Genomic DNA, 20,268 nt, shown 5'->3' with positions numbered 1-20,268 from the left:
TGAACTCAGTGGATTTGTAGGTTCCCGCTAGTAACCATTTGAGCTATATTTTTGAAAATTCGTAGAGGGTCCTGTGAAGGTACAATGTTTGTGCAAATTTTTTAACAAAAAATAAAAATCCCATTCTTTAAAATGGCATCAATGAGATTCCTTAATTATTATAAACAAATTAGCTGTGAATTAAAAAAACACATGGCTAACCTTGGCCCAAATTAACCTAGGCTAATTATTAAAATACTAGCTTTTCGAATGTATAAAAATATTTTTTCTACGAACAATATTTTTTAAAGTTCTTCAAAATGTTTATAAACTACAAAATTTCAAAAATTTGTCATTGGGATTTTTGACTATTATATTAAATAATTTTTTTATCTTTTTTTAATTCATTTTTATAGTATCGCTCTTCTACATTCATTTGGCATACGCAGAATTGCCCTATCTTCATTATTTTCTGTCTTATGTTATTGCAAAACAAAGGTTTCTGGGATAAACAAATAAAATAACTTACTTACTTACTTAGTCATAAGCCTTTCTACCTTTAGGTGTAAGGCTGCATAAAATAACTTTTAAACTAATTAATGGATCGGTCTAAAATTTTGAGGGCTTGTTAAGTACTACAATACAAACTTTGGGCAAAACCCTAAAGTTCTAAGTTAAATTTAGTAAAAGTTATTAACAAATATCGATTTTCACTAAATGACTTTTTAACATTGAAAATTTGGTCTTTTGAAGTTTTTTCAAAGTTCTAAAAAGTTAAATTTTGAAATTTTATGTACACTATTTAGCTTTTTCATGGGGTGCAAAAAATCGAAAAAAATCCGTTTTTTGCACTAAATTGTTAATAATTAAAAAACGGACACGAACTCTAGGCAGGAAACATGTAGGTTTTCTTCCTATAGGTCTACAATAACTAAAAAAAAGTAGTCAGCTAGAGATAGTGGAAACACTCGTGAGCAAGGCGCAGTAGACGAAATTTGGTTTAGTCCCCACTTCCATGCGAAACGCACTGTATCTACAATAGAACCTTTCTGCCTTTCCGTGAATTTTGACTCCACCTTCACGCTCCATGAGCTCCATGGTCAGAAGTGTTTGCACTATCTCTACCCTACCTGAATATTTCAGTGCCCTGAGAAAATCCTTATTTCTCTGGATTATTAACACTGGAATCTCATTTATTTTTCAGAAATTTCATGATCGATACCTACCGGCTTAACCCAACTGAATACATAACTAGTACAGCATGTAGACGCAACCTTGCAGGAGATGTTTGTGCCATAATGCGGGTTCATGCGTTTTTGGAGCAATGGGGTTTGATCAACTACCAAGTAGATACCGAATCCAGACCGACGGCCATGGGGCCTCCGCCTACTTCTCATTTTCATATTCTTTCAGATACCCCGTCTGGTCTACAGCCAGTTAACCCTCCTAAAACACCTCAACCTAGCGCAGCCAAAACTTTCCTTGATCTCGATAAGAGTGAGACTAAGATTAAGCCAGAACCCGCTACGGAAATGTCCAACTTTGGACTGAAGTTAGATCAGTATGTTAAGAAACCTGCTGTTTTAAGAAATAAAAGTGCTGCTTCTCTGACAAGAGACTGGACGGAACAGGAGACGCTGCTTCTCCTAGAAGGATTGGAAATGTATAAAGATGACTGGAATAAAGTGTGTGAACACGTTGGTTCTCGCACACAAGATGAATGCATACTTCATTTCCTTAGATTACCAATTGAAGATCCGTATTTAGAAGATCCAGAAGCTGGAGGTGCTTTAGGACCCTTAGCCTATCAACCAATCCCGTTTAGTAAAGCTGGAAACCCGATAATGTCAACCGTCGCCTTCTTAGCGTCTATTGTCGATCCGCGAGTAGCAGCAGCAGCTGCTAAATCAGCTATGAACGAGTTTGCTAGTATTAAAGATGAAGTGCCAGCGTCTGTGATGGACGCACATCTTAAAAATGTTGAAGCTTCTAATGCTGATGGTAAATTTGACCCAGCCGCGAACTTAGCTCTCACTGGTATAGCTGGCACCGTACCCGATAAAGAGGAAGAAGATAAAATTAAGAAAGAGGATAAGGATGACGAGAAATCTGGCGAAGACAAAAAGAATGGTGATAGTCAGGAAGACAAAGCTAGTGATAAGTTAAAATCGGAAGCATCGGATAGTGAAAAGGAAGAAAAAATGGATATATCGGACGGTAAAACAGAAAAAGTTGTAAAAGATAGTGAAATGCAGAGTGCAGCAGCGGCTGCATTAGCTGCAGCTGCAGTTAAAGCGAAGCATTTAGCTGCTGTGGAGGAAAGGAAGATCAAATCTCTGGTAGCGCTGTTAGTAGAAACTCAAATGAAAAAGCTTGAAATTAAATTGCGGCATTTTGAAGAACTAGAAACAACCATGGAGAGGGAACGCGAAGGGCTTGAGTATCAGAGACAACAACTTATAACAGAAAGACAGCAATTCCATTTGGAACAATTAAAAGCAGCAGAGTTTAGAGCTAGACAGCAAGCACATCAAAGACTACAAGCTGAACAAGGCCAGTGGGCTGCGCAGCAAGTACCCGCTTCCCACTCAACTCCTCCTGCCGAGTCTGGACCAAGTACAACCCCCACTCCCCCATCCCCACAAGCTTCGGCTGTAGCCTCCCCCCAAGCCCCTCACCACCACATTTGAAAATTAATTAGTATATTTGATAGTATTGGATCTTAAATTCAGGATAATTGGGAATATGACATTGTGAATTGATTTTTTACTAACGTCATAATGTAATCTATAGCCAAATTTAAACTGAAGTCTACAGGATGATTTGTATTGATTGATTGATTTTCTGTTATTTGAAACAATATTATATTTATCTACACAATCTACCATTAAAATAATATTCTTAATTAACACATCATTACACGCACCATGTTTGTTAGCAATTTGCTGCCCGTTAGCAATTTGCCGCCTTCTACTAAAGTGGATTAAAATTAACCAAATATTAAATTGTCTAAATTCTATTTTCAAAAGTCTTTTAGTGTTCCGAATTAGAATTGATATTGTTCTATTTTTTCCTTGTATGTGACGGGATAAATGATGTGACGCGTTTTGAGGCTTTTTGTAACTGCGGCATATTGCCGCGGGTGCGTCTAATGACGTGTTAATCACTCTGCATACAGTATGGTACAAATGTTTGGAATAAATTCATTATTTCGAAAACCAGTAAGAAAAATCGTGAAACGTCGATTTTTATTTTTAAATTTTGATTTTTTGACATATATCATACTAGTGACGCCATCCATTCGGGAAGTGATGACGTAATCGATTGATTTTTTTAAATGATAATAGGGGTTGTGTGCAGGGCGCGTCCAAGAAAAATAATTTTCAATTAAATTAATTGGCACAAAAAGAAGAATGTATGTAATTTATTTAATTCAAAATACTTTCTAATACTGTCAGAAAACAGAAAAAATGTTTGTTTCATAAATAAACATTGCTTTTCGCTTAAATTCAATACTCAAACTGCCAAGAGGCAGATGGGTGGCAGCTTTAACATTGAAATTGAGTGAAAAGCAATGTTTATTTATCAAAAATTATTTTTGTATATTTGCTGACAGCAGTAGAATGTATTTTGAATTAAATAAATTACATACATTCTTCTTTTTGTGTCAATTAATTTAATTAAAAAAATTTTCATGGACACCCTGTTTAAATATTTATGTTAATTTTTATATTACTGAATAGAGAATTCAATAACCTTTCAATTGAGCTAGCACAAGACCTCTATTCTCATTTAAAAAAAAATCATCCATTACGTCTTCACTCCCAGATGGATGACGTCACTAGTATGATATATATGTCAAAAAATGATAATTTAAAAATAAAAATCGACCTGTTTCATGATTTTTCCTTAAAGTCGCTGTTTTACGAAATAACGAATTTATTCCAAACATTGGCACCATACTGTATATTCAACTAAATTGAATTTATTGTAACAACCTTTTATAATTAATTTTTTATATAAACGAAAAACCAAGGGCTTACATGATTTTTATTATGCAGTTCACGTAATTGTTTTATTTAATTATTTAATATTATTTTTTATTAATTGTAAAAGAACATGTCTTACAAAAAACCCTATGGGAAGTGGCCAACTCTAATTCACCTATTTTTCGATATCTAACATTATTTTTAAAAGTAATTTTTTGTTAATAAATTCTGTATTGTCATCGTTTATTTATTTATTTTGCGTCATTGTCTACTAGGACTAGAGATGCCACATGATGATACAGTAAGTCTTGTTCATGGTATGAGTAATATCCAATTTATTGGTGTAATTAATTATTTAGAAATTAATTGTTTATAAAATTGATTGAATTGTTTCTTTTACTGTATATAGTACAGTAATTTGTAATTAATTGCAAATTGTTTTTATTTATTTTTATAATCTATATTGAGGAAAAATATCATTTTTATTAATGTATTATGTTGCTATGGCTATGAATGACTAATATGTTTGTAAAAGGGGCAACAATAATTGATAAAGCTTCCATGAAATATATGACAGTGTAGTCAACTATACTAAAATCACAATCAAGATGCACAAAAAATAAAAAAATCACGACACGTCGAATGTTAGAAGGAGCAATCCCTAATCATGATTTACTATGTATTTCATTGTAAATCCCAAATCATTAACATTGTAAATCATAATTCGAGAGTGCTCCTCCTAAAATTGAAGGTTTGTTTATTTCTAGTGCATCTTGATTGTGATTTTAGTAAACAAGATACATTGGTTTCCAGGTCTGTACGCTGAATATTTTGAATGATTTCTTCCTGAACTTTAGTCTGCAGTCGCCAAAACAATTTTAAAGAATACAGATGCAACTTTAGCAAGAAATAATTGCAGATTTCCGCTTATTCTCTGGAAAACAATGTATAATTCAAAAGCACCGGTTTTGAGAGGATACAAATCTCTTTATAACATCCTAATCCTCCTAATAATATTAGATACAGTGTAGAAAAAGAAATATAGCTTTTTAAGCTTTGTCTAGGTAATTTTGCTATTGATCTCAGGATAAACACGATCATTTTTCTCTAATCTCGAAAAAAATTATTGCAAGGAAAATGAATTCCTGCTGAACTCTTCAGCCGAAGAAATATGCTTTAAGGATTGACAACTCTACTTGTCATAATAAGTAAATAAGGATATGGTATTAAGTAGATCAAGCTGAAGAGATAAATTGAGGAAAAACTGGCTATAGCTATGACTACTCAACATACAGTTGAGTCCCTGAATCTTTACCCGTGCGTCATCATTTAAAGCATACGAAATAAGTCGATGATAAGTCGGAAATTGAAATTTACTAAACGCAACAGTAAGTGACTTTCTGTTGCGTTTAGTAAATTTCAATTTCCGACTTATCGACTTATTTCCTATGCTTTAAATGATGACGCACGAGTAAAGATTCGCGGACTCCTGTAGATGACTACTTTCTTGTATATATCATGGATTTTAATAATTCTGATTCCTATTGCCCTTTTTATTAACTTAGTATGTTATACTTACAATTTTCTAATCATCCTAGCTTAGTTTGGTTGTAAAAGTGAAGGAAGAATGTAACCAGTAAGGGGAAACAATGTAGACCTTATTATGACCATATACTCATAAAAGTAAAAATCCTGTAAGTGATTAGGTTCATATTCCTTTACCAAAACTGTTCGATTGTAAATCTTATCTAGAAATAAAATATTTCGTAACAAATGTGTTTTACTTTTCCATAAACGGCAAAAACATGCTAGGAAGTTTCGTGTAAAAAAGAGAATTGGTATAGATAGAAAAATAATATGTCACACCTTTGGGGAAACACTAAAGTAGGTGCAAATTTGTTAATTGTTTAGAAAACGCATAAGTTAGTTAAGGTCAAAAATAAGATGCAAATTACAAGTGAAAGAAGAATTTTATTTTACCACAGTTTTAGTTATATAGTAGACCCCAAACCTTTTTTTTCGTGCGACATTAATTTTGACGTCATATAGGATTTTAAGAATGTCGCAAATCATTAGATGACATTTTAGTTAAATCTGACATTTGTCAGAATATTTATATAAACATCAATATTTATACAACTATTTACCAGAATATTAATATTTAAAATAGTGTAATGTAAAATTAAATAAATATAATATCACATTTCACTATACAATGCCCGAATATACCAATGACATAAAATATTTGCGTCGTTGACAAATTTCTAACCTAGAAATTTTACCATGGTTTGTTACAACACGACCGAGAACCGTCACGAAACGGTAATTCTCCTGCGCAGTAAACAAAATCCGTTCCAACAAAAATATGATCGTCATCGGATCGTCCTTCCCACTGTTCCAACAAGAATTGTGATCTTTCGGTGACGGTTTCGTGATGATCATTTCAGTAATCGGGCAAATGCATAATGTGCTGGTTGGACTGACTTGCGCACTAGGACTTAATTCTTTAAAGTTTTTGAGCCTTTGATCGACTAAAAGCACACAAGCTGTCACCAATAAAAATGACAAATATATGATTACCGTCATGGGACGATAACTGGGCGATACAATTACGAACATGCGCACAACAAACGGTACATGTAGTTTCGTGACGGTTTCTGGACCGTCCAAAAGTTCATGTTTGAACAAACCTATGATTGGTTATCTATTTAGAGTATTATAATCGCCAACCAATTATACATCTATTGGTAGAAATCCGTTTTAATATGCAAATACCTGTCAAGGAATACATAATTTTCTAAGTTCAACATACATATAGGTGCGTTCGCGGGTACAGTTGACAAATTGTCGCCGACAATTTCTAACCTCAGTTAATATAAATAATACCCTTAACAGATAAATATACAAGGTATATATACTTTTAATTAATATTAATAACTAATTATTAAATTATACTAGGTGAATATACCTTGTATATTTATCTATTTACGATATTATTTATATCATTTTAAAGTGCGCATCCGTTTTGCTGCTACTTTGTCGTCGACAGGCACCCGCGAACGCACTTAATAAGTGCGTAAGATTAATAGGTGCGTTCACGGGTACAGTTGACAAATTGTCGCCGACAATTTCTAACCTCACTTAATATAAATAATACCGTTAATAGATAAATATACAAGGTTTATTTACATTTAATTAATATTAATAACTAATTATTAAATTATACTAGGTAAATATACCTTGTATATTTATCTATTTACGATATTATTTATATCATTTTAAAGTGCGCATGCGTTTTGCTGCTAATTTGTCGCAGACTAGTGGTCGACAGGCACCCGCGAACGCACTTATTAAGTGCGTTCTTGGGTGCCTGTCGGCGACAAAGTAGCAGCAAAACGAATGCGCACTTTAAAATGATATAAATAATATCGTTAATAGATAAATATACAAGGTATATTTACCTAGTATAATTTAATAATCAGTTATTAATATTAATTAAATGTAAATAAACCTTGTATATTTATCTATTAACGGTATTATTTATATTAAGTGAGGTTAGAAATTGTCGGCGACAATTTGTCAACTGTACCCGCGAACGCACCTATTAATCACAAATGTACGTTTTTGTCTGTCACTTCCAACTGTAATGCGTTAGAGAGAATTCGATAATCTGTGACGCACTGAAAAAAGGGTTTGGGACGGGCTGTTACCAATGGCGTAGCTGACAGGCCCGCAATAAAGCCTTCAAGCTTGATACTTCTACTTTCTTTAAATTGGGGCCCAAAACATATTTTTCCAATAAGCATCGCAATAGGGAATTTGTAAGGAAGTAATGCAGCAGGTAATTGACGTACCTAACTCTTACTCTTTCCGGGTGCAATTTAGCGTTTCATGTTGGTAGTTTCGATGAAAGTAAATCCCAAAAAGGAAATTTTTTGTCGGTGGTTCTTTTACTAGCTAAATATGATCCTGCTTTAGCTAAATTAATCGAAAAAAACAAATTACTTGAGCCCCCAAATATAAAACGAAGTTATAAATTTGCTGGCTCAAGAAACTGAAAACAAATGTATTAATTTAATTAAAAAAAGTTTGTTTTTATTCAATAATTCTTGATACCACTCAAGATATTTCCAAACACTATCAGCTTAGTTTTATTTTCCGGTATGTAAAAATGACTTACGATGAAAATAATTTACCTTCCAAAGCAGAAATTGCTTAAAGTTTTTTGGGATTTATTCGCATATTAGACCAAAGTGCAGGTCTTGTAAATGAATTTTTAAAATTTATACAATCAAAGCACCTTTGCGTACACAACTTCAGAAGAAAGGGGTATGATGAGGCAAGCGTTATGAGTGGTGTATATTCAGACACAAATGCGCATAACTGACATTAAAAAAAACAGCTTTTTATGTTCATTGTCCATCCCTTAATCTGAATCTAGTGTTGAATGATGCCGTTGCTGGTGTACAGGAGTTGGTTTTTTTACGATATAATTAAGAGATTATATGTTTTTCTTAGTGCAAGTGCAAGTATTAAAAGATGGGATGTACTATTATGACTTTGGATTCATCGCGTTGGCCAACACTTAAAAGGTTATGTGAAACCCGGTGGTCATCCAGACATGATGCTGTTATGGCTTTGCGTCGAGCTTTCCGACAAGTAATTAAATCTTTAACTAACATTTCGTGGCTATTTAAAAAAGCGATGAAAAATTAGAAGCTAATGCATTATTAGAGCATATGTAAAATATCTGAAATACCTAACTCTAATAGCATAGAGTAAAATACCTAACTTTATTAATATTATCAAGTTCGTCGTCCTTCAACTTTTTGAAAAAACTCGTGATAATCTTCGAGAAATGAGAAATTCGTTTTGCGAAACATATTACCCGCATGCACGCCAACTATCTCTTAAAACCTACCAAATTTCATTTGCATATCTCAACTGGTTTTAAAGCAATAAATAAATCGTCAGTTTTTAAGAAAAAATTTAACATCCCGTATCTCAGAAACGAAACATTTGCGGACATACGTTTATAAAGCCAACTGTCATTATTTTTTCATGCAGAATTACCCCTTAAAGTTTGTCGCACTACTTAGAAATACCGTGTATTGTTGAAGAACATGTCTAGTTGTTAAAGGACCTAACTTTTTTATTATCCAACATAAACGACAGATTTAAAAAACAGAATGTTAAGAAAATCTGAGGCTATTTGGGTTTTAATTTCAGTATTTTATAAATAATGCTAGAATATTTCACAGGGTGATGCGAACTTTAAGAAAAAACACAGTTTGATTAGTACACCCGGTATACAATGAAAATTTACCTAAAGAATTAAATTAAAGAATCAGGCTATAACATGTTCAAAGCCCCCCCCCCCCCCACCACTTAAAAATAGGGATATTGAATCGATTTTTGCGGCAGAATTACGAGCTATTTATGAGCTCTTGAAATGATATAGTTTCAATTTTTGAGCTTATCCCTTTCACCCGCAAACAACCCTTTAATTGATTTAGCTTAAGAGAAACATGCTGAAAAAAATTAAAATATATCGTATCGCGGATATAATTTGTATAGCTTATATATTATAAGAATAAACTCTTAGGCAGGCCGCACATCAAAGAAACATGAAACGTAAATCACGTTTCATGGAAATAAAACACTGCTAAACAAATAGACATCCGGCCATTTATGAAACTCTCCGAAAATAAAAATGTTTTATTTTCATGAAACGTGTTTTACGTTTCATGTTTCTTTGGTGTACGGCTTGCCTTAAATCACGCTCATTTCGATTATTGAGCTACCCCTTCGCAAGAAAACCACCCCTTCTCGGATTAAGAGATAATTTCACTTAAAATGAATTAGATTAATTATTTGGCGACTACATCGTTTAATAATTTATGAGCTCGCAAAATACACGCGTTTCAATTATTGAATTGCAATTCTCTTTCTATAGTACAGTCACTGATGGTAAAAATCAACTATGATCTTCGATTTCGGTGAACCTCCATTCATTTTGACAAAAATTGGTGAGTGGATGAGGATACCTCAAGAAACAAAAGTAACATGGTACCAACTTGCGGTATTAGCCTGGGGTAGATATCACCCCTTCTCGGGGGTGAAAATTGCTTTATTAAAAATAACCCCACAAATCGATAACGGGACAAATTCTAAGCAAAATTTGTTATATAACGTTGTTAAAATAAATCAATACTTATTGAGTTATTAAAGATCAAATATTTTAATTTTTGTGAAAGAAAATGCATGCTTTAAAGCTATTTTTCATAAATAACTCTAAAACTGTAAGTTTTTACAAAAAAAATTTCATCACTAAAACTGAAGCTAATAAAAAATATAATAAATTCCTTACTTGAAAAACCATTTAATGTTAATTTAAAGTAAGTTATAGGTAATTGAATGTATATTTTTTTCTGCGAGTACATATTCAAATCTAAGGATACAATCTTAAATAACGGGAAAGCGATGCATTTTATAATACTTACTAAATACTTGTCAAAGTAGTTAGAAATACCGATCAAATGAGCTCCAGAAGAAGTAAATATGTTCAAAATTTATACTCCAAAAAATTTTCCAAAAAAATGATATTGTTTTTTTTTAATAACTCTTAATTTTTATGATATCAGGCACATCCAACGATTTGAAAGGTAATTTCAAGTGCTATAAAACTGTATTACATTTAACCTTTCAAATACTTTATTTTTTAGGAAAATGGATTAAAGGGCTCCAGTTACATTGTTCTCGCAGTAAAATTAAGGCTTAAACGTTTCTATCTTGGATATTTTGATTGATACAGAAATCAAAAAACAAGTAAAGTCTTTGCTAATAAGACAAACTCAAATTTCGTTATCTATCATTTTTTACGTGTATCGGGTATTGTTGGAGTTATTATCAAAAGCAAGTAATTTACAAAAATTTAAAAAATTTTGATTTTTTTAAATCATATAATATATATTTTTAAAATATTCATTCTAAATCGGTCAAAACGTTACTTATTATGCTAAAGTAAAGAAAGTCTTATAGAGATTACTAAAGATTTTAATTTTTGTGGAAATGGCGTTCGATTTATTTTTCACTTTTTACTAAAAATTTGAAAGGGTTCTATTATTTTCATGTTCACTTGCTTAATTTGGATGATATCAACTTCTTTCGGTGCTCATTTAATAAGTATTTCTGAGTACTTTGACAAATATATATGTATTAGGTAAGTATATTTTATAAAATGCGTTTTCCTGTTATATATATATATATATATATATATATATATATATATATATATATATATATATATATATATATATATATATAATCATATCCCTTCTACCATACAATGGTGTAGGGTTTTCCTGTTAATTAGGCTTGAATAATTAGATTTGAGTTCTCGCCAAAAAAAATACATTTAAATAACTAGATATTATAACTCATTTTGAATTTATAATAAAAGGTTTTTCAAAGCTTTAATTTTGGTAATGATAACTTTTTTATAAAAACTTGCATTTTTTAAGTGATTTGCGAAAAGCAGCTTTAAAGCATGCATTTTTCACGAAAAATTAAAATCTTTGATCTTTAATAATTCAAAAAGTATTAATTTATTTTAATAACTTTATATAACAAATTTTGCTTATAATTTGTCTTTCAATGGATTTGTGGAGTTATTTTTAATAAAATAATTTTCACCCCCGAGAAGGGTAAAGGCGCAAGGTGGCACCATGGCACCTTTGTTTCTTGGGGTATCATCTAACCACTCACCAATTTTCGTGAAAATCGATGAAGGTTCACCGAAATTGAAAGTAATAGCTGATTTTTACCTTCAGTGACTGCACTATACAAAAGAAATTGCAATTTAATGACCCAATGGCGCGTATTTTGGAAGCTCATAAATTATTAAACGATATATAGTTGCCAAATAATTAATTTAATTTATTTTAAGTACATCTCTCTTAAGCCAGGAAGACGGGGTGGTTTTCTTGCGAAGGGGCTGTAGCTCAATAATCGAAATGCGCATGATTTAGTGGTTTATTCTTAGAATATATGAGGCGTTCAGAGCAACAGTGGCCTAACCCACATCACACAATTTTACCAAAACGCTTTTATTACATTAAAGTTATGCATTACCTAAGTATTTTCAGATGCAGAGTGGCTCAAGCATCCATTGGTAGAGCTAATCTGCATCTGAAAATATTTAAATAAGGGATAACTTTAATGTACCTAACTAAACCGTTTTGGTAAAATTGTAGGATGTGGGTTAAGCCACTGTTGCTCTGAGTGCCTCATATAAGCTATACAAATTATATCCGCGATACATTTTAATTTTTTTCAGCATGTTTCTCTTAAGCTAAATCAATTAAAGGGTTGTTTGGGGGTGAAGGGGATGAGCTCAAAAATTGAAACTATATCATTTCAAGAGCTCATACATAGCTCGTAATTCTGCCGCAAAAATCGATTCAATATCACTATTTTTAAGTGGGGGGGGGGGGCTGACTCAGTCAAAAAACGTGGTAGATACCAAAGTAAGAAGAGGACCAGAAATCGGTAGTGATCACTACCTATTCGTAACCAAATTAAAAATGAAGAACGAAATTGGAAATGATAAGAAAGAAATGAAGCAAAATCAAACGGAATATGAAACAATTCGATCATATAAACTAAAGAATCCAGAAGTTGCCAAGGTGTATAGAGCAAATGTGACAGAAGAACTAAAGAAAATTGAAAGAAATATGGAAAATTATACACTGGAAAAAATGTGGTACACCTTTAAGACCATTATATTAAATAAAGCAAAACAAATATGCGGAACTTACAGAAAGAGTAGTAATAAAAAGCAAACAGCTTGGTGGACCATCGAAATTAAAGAAGCAGTAAAGACGAAGAAAATTGCTTGGAAACGATATCTGGCTAATAAAACAACAGATTATTATGATCAATATAAAGAAATAAGGAAACACGTAAAAGATTTAATAACAAAATCAAAACAAAATAAATGGAAAGAATTTGGAGAAGAAATGGAAAGAAATTCAAGAGAAAACCAAAAACTTTTCTGTATGGTGCTCAAAACCGTTAGAAAAGGAAGTAAACAAGAGTATATTAAAGACCAGAAAGGAGATATATTAACCCAAGAACAAGAAATAATGGAGCGATGGAAAGAATATTTTGAGAAACTACTGGAAGCTAATGAAAAAATTGAAACAGTTGTAGATAAACCCAGTAACATAAATGAAAACAATGACCAAGAAGAAATAACCATAGAAGAAGTAAGAGAGGCAATTCAAAATCTGAAATATGGGAAAGCTCCTGGCAAAGATAAAATCACTGCAGAAATGCTAAGAAACATAGGGCAAATAGAAGAAAAAATATTAATGGAAATGTATTATAAAAAGCATGGAGGGAAGAACAAACCCCAGAAGATTGGCAAATGGCATTAATTACACCAATACATAAAAAAGGAGATTGCAAGGACTGTAATAATTACAGAGGGATAACACTAATAAGCACTGCTATGAAAGTTTTTGAGCAAATAATTAATAAAAGATTAACAGTAATTAATAGTTGAAGGTAATATGGAAAAATCACAAAGTGGTTTTAGAAAAGGCCACAGTACACAAGATCACATATTTACAATCAAGCAGTTGATGGAAATATCGATGCAACAACAAAGGAAAACATATTATGCATTCGTAGATATTGAAAAAGCCTTTGACCGAGTTACAAGGAATAAACTGTGGAACATTCTAGAAGATAGAGACGTCAGTAACAAATTAATAAGAATAATTCAATAGATATACAATAAAAACAAGAACTACATAATAAGAAATAACATGATATCAGAACCATTTACAACGAGTAATGGACTAAGGCAAGGAGGGGGAATGAGTCCATTATTATTTAACATATACTTAGACGAGATCATAAAGAAATATAGAGTAAAGGCTAAAAAATTATATGTAGGACATAGAAATTTACAAAAAGTAGAAATATCTGAAGGAGCTTTTGCTGATGATGTAGTAATAATAGCGGACAGTAGAAACAACTTACATTACAATCTAAATCTCTGGAATGAAGTTCTAGAAGAATATGACCTGAAAATCAACAAACAAAAAACAAAAGTAATGGTTAATGATGAAAACCCAGAGATATTGAATATAGTGATTTAAGATGTTAGCATAGAACAAGTACAATCGTTTCAATATCTAGGGGTGGAAATAGATGCAACACGAAGAACTGAGTTAGAAATCAATAATAGAATAGACAAAACAATGAAGCTTTATTATGCAATGAACCAGAAATTCATCAGCAAAAGTGAAATAACGCAAAAAACAAAAAATAAAGTGTTCAAGTAGATATTCGGCCCTATACTAACCTATGGGTGTGAAACGGGTGTTGGATGAAAAACAGAAAAGCAGAATCCAAGCAGTCGAGATGAAATATCTAAGAAGAGTTAAGGGTGTGACCAGACATGATAGATTAAGAAATACTGATATACGAGAAGATCTAAATATAGAAGCTACTCTGGAATACATTGAAAAAAGACAACTTAGTTGGTGTGGACACTTGCAAAGAATGGACACAATGAGACCAGTGAGGAAGGTTTGGGAAGCAAAAATACAGAAAAGGAAGAAAAGAGGGCGACCAAGAACAACATGGGATGGAGTAGTAAGAAGAATACTAGAAAAGAAAAGAATAACATGGAGAGAGGCAACCAATGTGGCGAAGAATCGAAAAGAATGGAAAAAGTTTTTAAATGATTAGTATAGATACTAGTAATTATAATGTAGAAATTGTAAACCCGACACCGTAAGGTATAAGGGTACTGATTATATATATGTAAGTCTTGTTGTGTTCCCCCAATACACATGTATTCTGTTTTTTCTACGTTTACTTCTAGGCCAAAAATACTGTATTCACCTACAACTTTGCGTGTCATATATATCGTGTATATTATATTGTCAAGAATCATGCCTTAGTGGATGTAAAACAAATACAGCGATAATATAAGACAAATCCATATTGAAAACAAACGAGAATAGGCAGCGGTATGACATACCGCATGTCAGTTTCTACGTTTTGAAACCTCCATTTTAGTAGTTAAGGGTTAAAGCGTAAAGACAGTTATTTACGCAGAAAAGCCGGGATTACTTGAAAGAAACAGTATTATACGTGCATGGGTGCCTATACCCATGGGCAGGGAGGGGCCGTGCCCCCCTAGCCTTTCGGGTGCTTTAAAACTACACTGGGGTGCAAAATTAACCGGACACATTAAAAATGGGTCATTTTTAATGTCTCGAATTTCCTAAACCTGTTGTCCGATTTAAGTGATTTTTTAATATGTTATAGCCTTATTCGTTAACAATATCTCTGTAATACTATTGTTACTAAACGGGTAAATTTTCATTGTATACCGGTTGTACCAATGACACTGTGTTTTTTTCTCAAACTTCGCATCACCCTGTGAAATATTCTAGCATTATTAAATACTAAAATTAAAACCCAACTATAGATTCATGTTTTCTCAACATTCTGTTTCTTGATTCATTCGCTTATGTTGGACCATAAAAAAGTTGGTAGTTTAACAATTACCCATGTTTTTCATGAATACAGGGTGTTTTAAACAAATGTTGCAAACTTCAAGAGGTAATTCTACACGAAAAAATAATGACAGTTTGCCTTATAAACCTATGTCTGCGAATGCTTCGTTTCTGAGATACAGGGTGTTGAAATTTTTCTTACAAACTGACGATTTATTTATTGCTTTAAAACCGCTTGAGATATGCAAATGAAATTTGGTGGGTTTTAAGACGTATTTATTGTACATTTTTTGAAATACAAGTAAGAATTTAATATTCACCATTGGCTCGCATACGGGTAATATGAGCGGTTATATTACCCGTATGCGCGCCAATGGTGAATATTAAATGCTTAATTGTATGTTAAAAAATGTTAAAAAAAGTGTTAAAAAAAATATGTTAAAAAATTGTATGTGCAGTCTTAGTACCGACCAAATTTCATTTGCATATCTCAACCGGTTTTAAAGCCATAAATAAATCGTCATTTTCTAATAAAAAATTCAACACACCCTACCTCGGAAACGAAGCAATTTCGGACATACCGTTTATAAAGCAAACTCATTATTTTTTATGCAGAATTTCCCGTTAAAGTTAGCCATACTTATTTAAAACACCCTGTATTGATGAAAAACATGGCTAGTTGTTAAAGTACCTAACTTTTTTATGGCCCAATGTAAGCGAATGAATCAAAAAACAAAATGTTGAGAAAACATGAGGCTATAGTTGGAATTTAATTTCAGTATTTTATAAATGCTAGAATGCTCCACAGGGCGATACGAACTTAAAAAAAAAACACAGTTTGATTGGTACACCCGGTATACAATGAACGATATTGCTAAAGAATAAGGCTATAATATATTAAAAAAATCACTTAAATCGGACAACAGGTTTAGGAAATTCCAGACATCAAAAATGACCCATTTTTAAGGTGTCCGGTTAATTTTGCACCCCAGTGTAGGTATGTCATCTAAAGTATACAAAATTGAGCAACATTTTCACGTCTGCCTCCTCCTAAAATTTTTTATATGGGCGCCCATGTATGCGTGTACCTATATCAGGTGTTTTAGATGACCTTGCTGATATAAATGTACGTCTAGCGGAGCAATAGCCACTGGGATAATTTTTTGCTGCAAAATGCGTGGAATTGAAGATTTTTCAATACCAATTTGCAAAGTAAATTCGATAAACTCAGGTGGCGTTCTAGTTTATTCCTGTCAATATAAAATAACGTACGGTGGATCAATAGCCACTGCTAACATTTTTTGCTTCAATGTAGGTTGCGGTGTAGTGCAACAATGATCGAATTTTTTTTTTGTTTTGATGGCAATGTCAATAAATTTAGTTTTTTTCAGTAATGATTTTGCAATATAATCAACTTATAACCATTTTCAAAATAAATGAATCCCTATTCCCTTTATTTTCCTTCAGTGCGCATCGATACCAGTCATCTCTTAGTTCATTGTTGCCATAGTTCTGATCTTTATTGGAACAAGAGGAAGTTTATTAATGAGATTTTATACTTAATGCATGGACATTGCTTTGTTTTATTATTTTGCGTGGTCATTGTTAAAAGTGTAAATTAACAATATAGGAAGATGACTGAATAAGACATAGGTCAAAAGTATGAAAGAAAGCGAATTAACGTAAAGACAAATTATAATATGAATAAATCAATACCATTATAGATATAGTGAACTTGAAATATTTAAGACTACTGAAAAACTACCTGAACTAAATATGAAAACAAGGAAATCTTATTATGTATACAGGGTCGCCCACGTTTTCTCAACTCTGTCATTAATACGCCTAACTTCACGCGTAACTTTGATACGAGAATTATAAAAAAAATATACATTGCAATCCAGATCCCGTAATTTTTTGAGCATTATAAAGTGAGTACAAAGGGTACATTCCATGTCAAATCACTCAGGCAAAAAATTTTGGATCTCCGATTTTTCTGAAAATTGGTATATAGCTTCTGCGGGACGTAAAAATAAGATATTTAAGGTCAAAAAATCTTCTTCTTTTTTTCTCAAAATGCTATTTTATGCGATTTCACAGTGATTTGGTGTTTATTTAAACAAATTTGCATTTTCTGTCGTAAAGTATCAATGAAAAACATAATATTTTAATAGAAAGGACTCAAAAATGTCATTATATGGCATTATAACAAGTTATTTTGAATCAAAATAAGTTTTTGATCAAATTTTATAGTGTAAAAAACGTTAAAATACCGTTTTTTACATTTTCCTCCATTCCCAAAATACATCGTCATCGATTTGGCTGAAAATTTGCCCACAGATAGCCAACAGATAGGACTTTAAGTGGTTAGAAGGATTTGAAATATATTACAATACCAAAAAAGTTACATGCAGTAATATCAAACCCAAAAGTATATATTAGTCCAGTCGGGATAGCATTTGACCTTGAATGCCGAGCTGCCCAAAATTTTATTTTCTGATCTTTAGGGGAGTTAATAGTAGCCTAAATTTAAAATCACGAATGAATTCCTCCGTTACGTTAGCCGCCATCTTGATTTTAAAGGAGAACCTGTTTTGCTCAATATCTCCGCCATTTTTAACTTGTCGACAAAAATGGTAGGAACTGAAATTGTTCCAAATAAATCGTATTTACAATTATTACAATTTCTTTTTAACAATTTTTGTCGTGAGGTCGATATTTTCGAGTTAATTGTACTTACAGTACTACAGTAGACGCCTATATTTTTGACTATAATATTGCATGTAACTTTTTTTTGTATTGTAATATAATTCAAATCTAAAGTCCTATGTTTTGTCTATCTGTGGGCAAATTTTCAGCCAAATCGATTATGACGTATTTTGGGAATTTAGAAAAATGTAAAAAACGGTATTTTAACGTTTTCTACACTATAAAATTTGATCAAAAGCTTGCTTTGAATCAAAGTAACTTGTTATAATGCCATATAATGACATTTTTCAGTCCCTTGTATTAAAATATTATGTTTTCCATTGATACTTTACGATAGAAAATGCAAATTTGTATAAATAAACACCAAATCACTGTAAAATCGCATAAAATAACATTTTGAGAAAAAAAGAAGAAGATTTTTTGACCTTAAATATCTTATTTTTACGTCCCGCAGAAGCTATATACCAATTTTCAGACAAATCGGAGGTCCAAAATTTTTTTTGCTCCAAAATTGAGTGATTTGAAATGGAATGACCCAAAGACATACATAATAGATACAGTCGACTCTCGTTAATTCAAAACTCGAGGGATTCTTAAAATATTATCTACGAATTAGGTATTGAGTGTTTGAAATATCAAATGGTTCGATCGAAATGTGTGAGAGAAAATAAATAAACTTCGAATATTGAGTGTTTTTTTTTATTAAAGAAAATTTACCGCATCCACCAACAGGTTATTAGCGGCATTACTTGATAAACAAAGGTTAACAATGATTTTTAACAAATAACAAATAGCTAGATTTGGTACAAAAATATTGATTTAGATTAGATAGTAAGTCTTTTACTGGACAGTTTTCTCCTGATAAAGCTGGTAGAGTAGGCGTAGGTAGAGTAGGTATACGTAGGCGCGTTAGAACCGTTTGAATAAACCGTGAACTAGCATTTGTTTTCCACTGTCGTCTGTAGTTTATTATTTATTTATGTGTTCTTGCTTTAATGTTTAGCTTTCAAGTCCATATTGCAGTATCGAGAACACGTAGCATCTCAAAGCTCTTACTCTCAGTTCTAATCTGTGGTCTTTGTTGCAGAGAATTGTTTTCATTTTTACAAACGCATTTCTTGCTATGGTCCTTATTTCTGTTGTTTCAGTGGCGCACCCAGGGGGGGTTTTGGGGGTTAAAACCCCTCCCAGGGCATATAAAGGATCAGAGCCGCGTTTAGGTCAATTGACGCCCTAGGCTAGTAGCCGCCCTTCAAACATGTACCTACCATTTTTGCGAAAAAAAAAAATTGCAGAAATTTTCATTTAAATAAGAGTACACTAAAAATGGATTTAAACTACGACGTTTATATACCTATAACAGAAAAAATCGTCACTCCAGTTCGATCACATCAAAGAATTCTTTTCAGAATAAGACTTTTCAAAAAAAAAAAGAATATGTGTGTACTTTGTACGCACGTAAGAAGTTATACTGCTATTATATAATTTCAACGAAATAAATATACTTAACAGTTACAATACAAAAAATTAACAATAATTACCAAAAATTAACCAAGACACAATGCCAAATATTAAAAAAAAGAAAAAAGTATGAATCGTCCGGGATTTGAACCCGCAATCTCGCGATTTCTCGATCTTTGGTCCAATACTCTACCAACCAGGCCATCGAGGCGCATGTCACTGACGTTTCAGATATACATAATTACACATCACGGTGACAAGTGAAATATAAAAATAGATATTTTATTATTTTACACCCAAGGAAGACAAATCCAAAGACACAAAATTATAATAAATAATACATTTCCTAAAAAACACTAATATATTATTTTAATGGCTTATTTGCGCTGATACATAATTTGAAAGATTAGCAACTAAACGTCATACTGTCTGTGTGCGCATGCGTGCAGATTTATGAAAAATTTTACTCTCAATCGCGCCTAAAGAGTATAACTTCAAAAAAAATTTTTCTTAACAAAATCGACAAATTGTTAACACGTTCTTGCGTCATACTTGATGGGAAATTATTTTTAATTCTTGACATTTTCGAA

The 20,268-nt window shown here is 32.1% G+C and overlaps 1 protein-coding gene across 2 annotated transcripts in view; it reads left to right on the top strand.

Moving 5' to 3' along the window:
- The window catches only part of LOC114329548 (SWI/SNF complex subunit SMARCC2), an 88,959-nt gene extending 83,217 nt beyond the window's left edge, over positions 1 to 5,742 (top strand). For both annotated transcript variants that reach the window (XM_050641304.1, XM_050641303.1), the window contains one exon: positions 1,184 to 5,742. In XM_050641304.1, coding sequence (XP_050497261.1) covers positions 1,184 to 2,669 — 1,486 coding nt within the window. In that variant the 3' untranslated portion in view covers positions 2,670 to 5,742. The remainder of the gene's footprint in view (positions 1 to 1,183) is intronic.
- The last annotated feature ends 14,526 nt before the right edge of the window (positions 5,743 to 20,268 follow it).

Source organism: Diabrotica virgifera, chromosome 10 (assembly GCF_917563875.1).
Source record: "Diabrotica virgifera virgifera chromosome 10, PGI_DIABVI_V3a".
In the NCBI taxonomy this organism is placed as follows: Eukaryota; Metazoa; Arthropoda; class Insecta; order Coleoptera; family Chrysomelidae; genus Diabrotica; species Diabrotica virgifera.
Note: the sequence above shows the minus strand (reverse complement) of the source record. Positions and strands in the feature narration are given on the sequence as shown.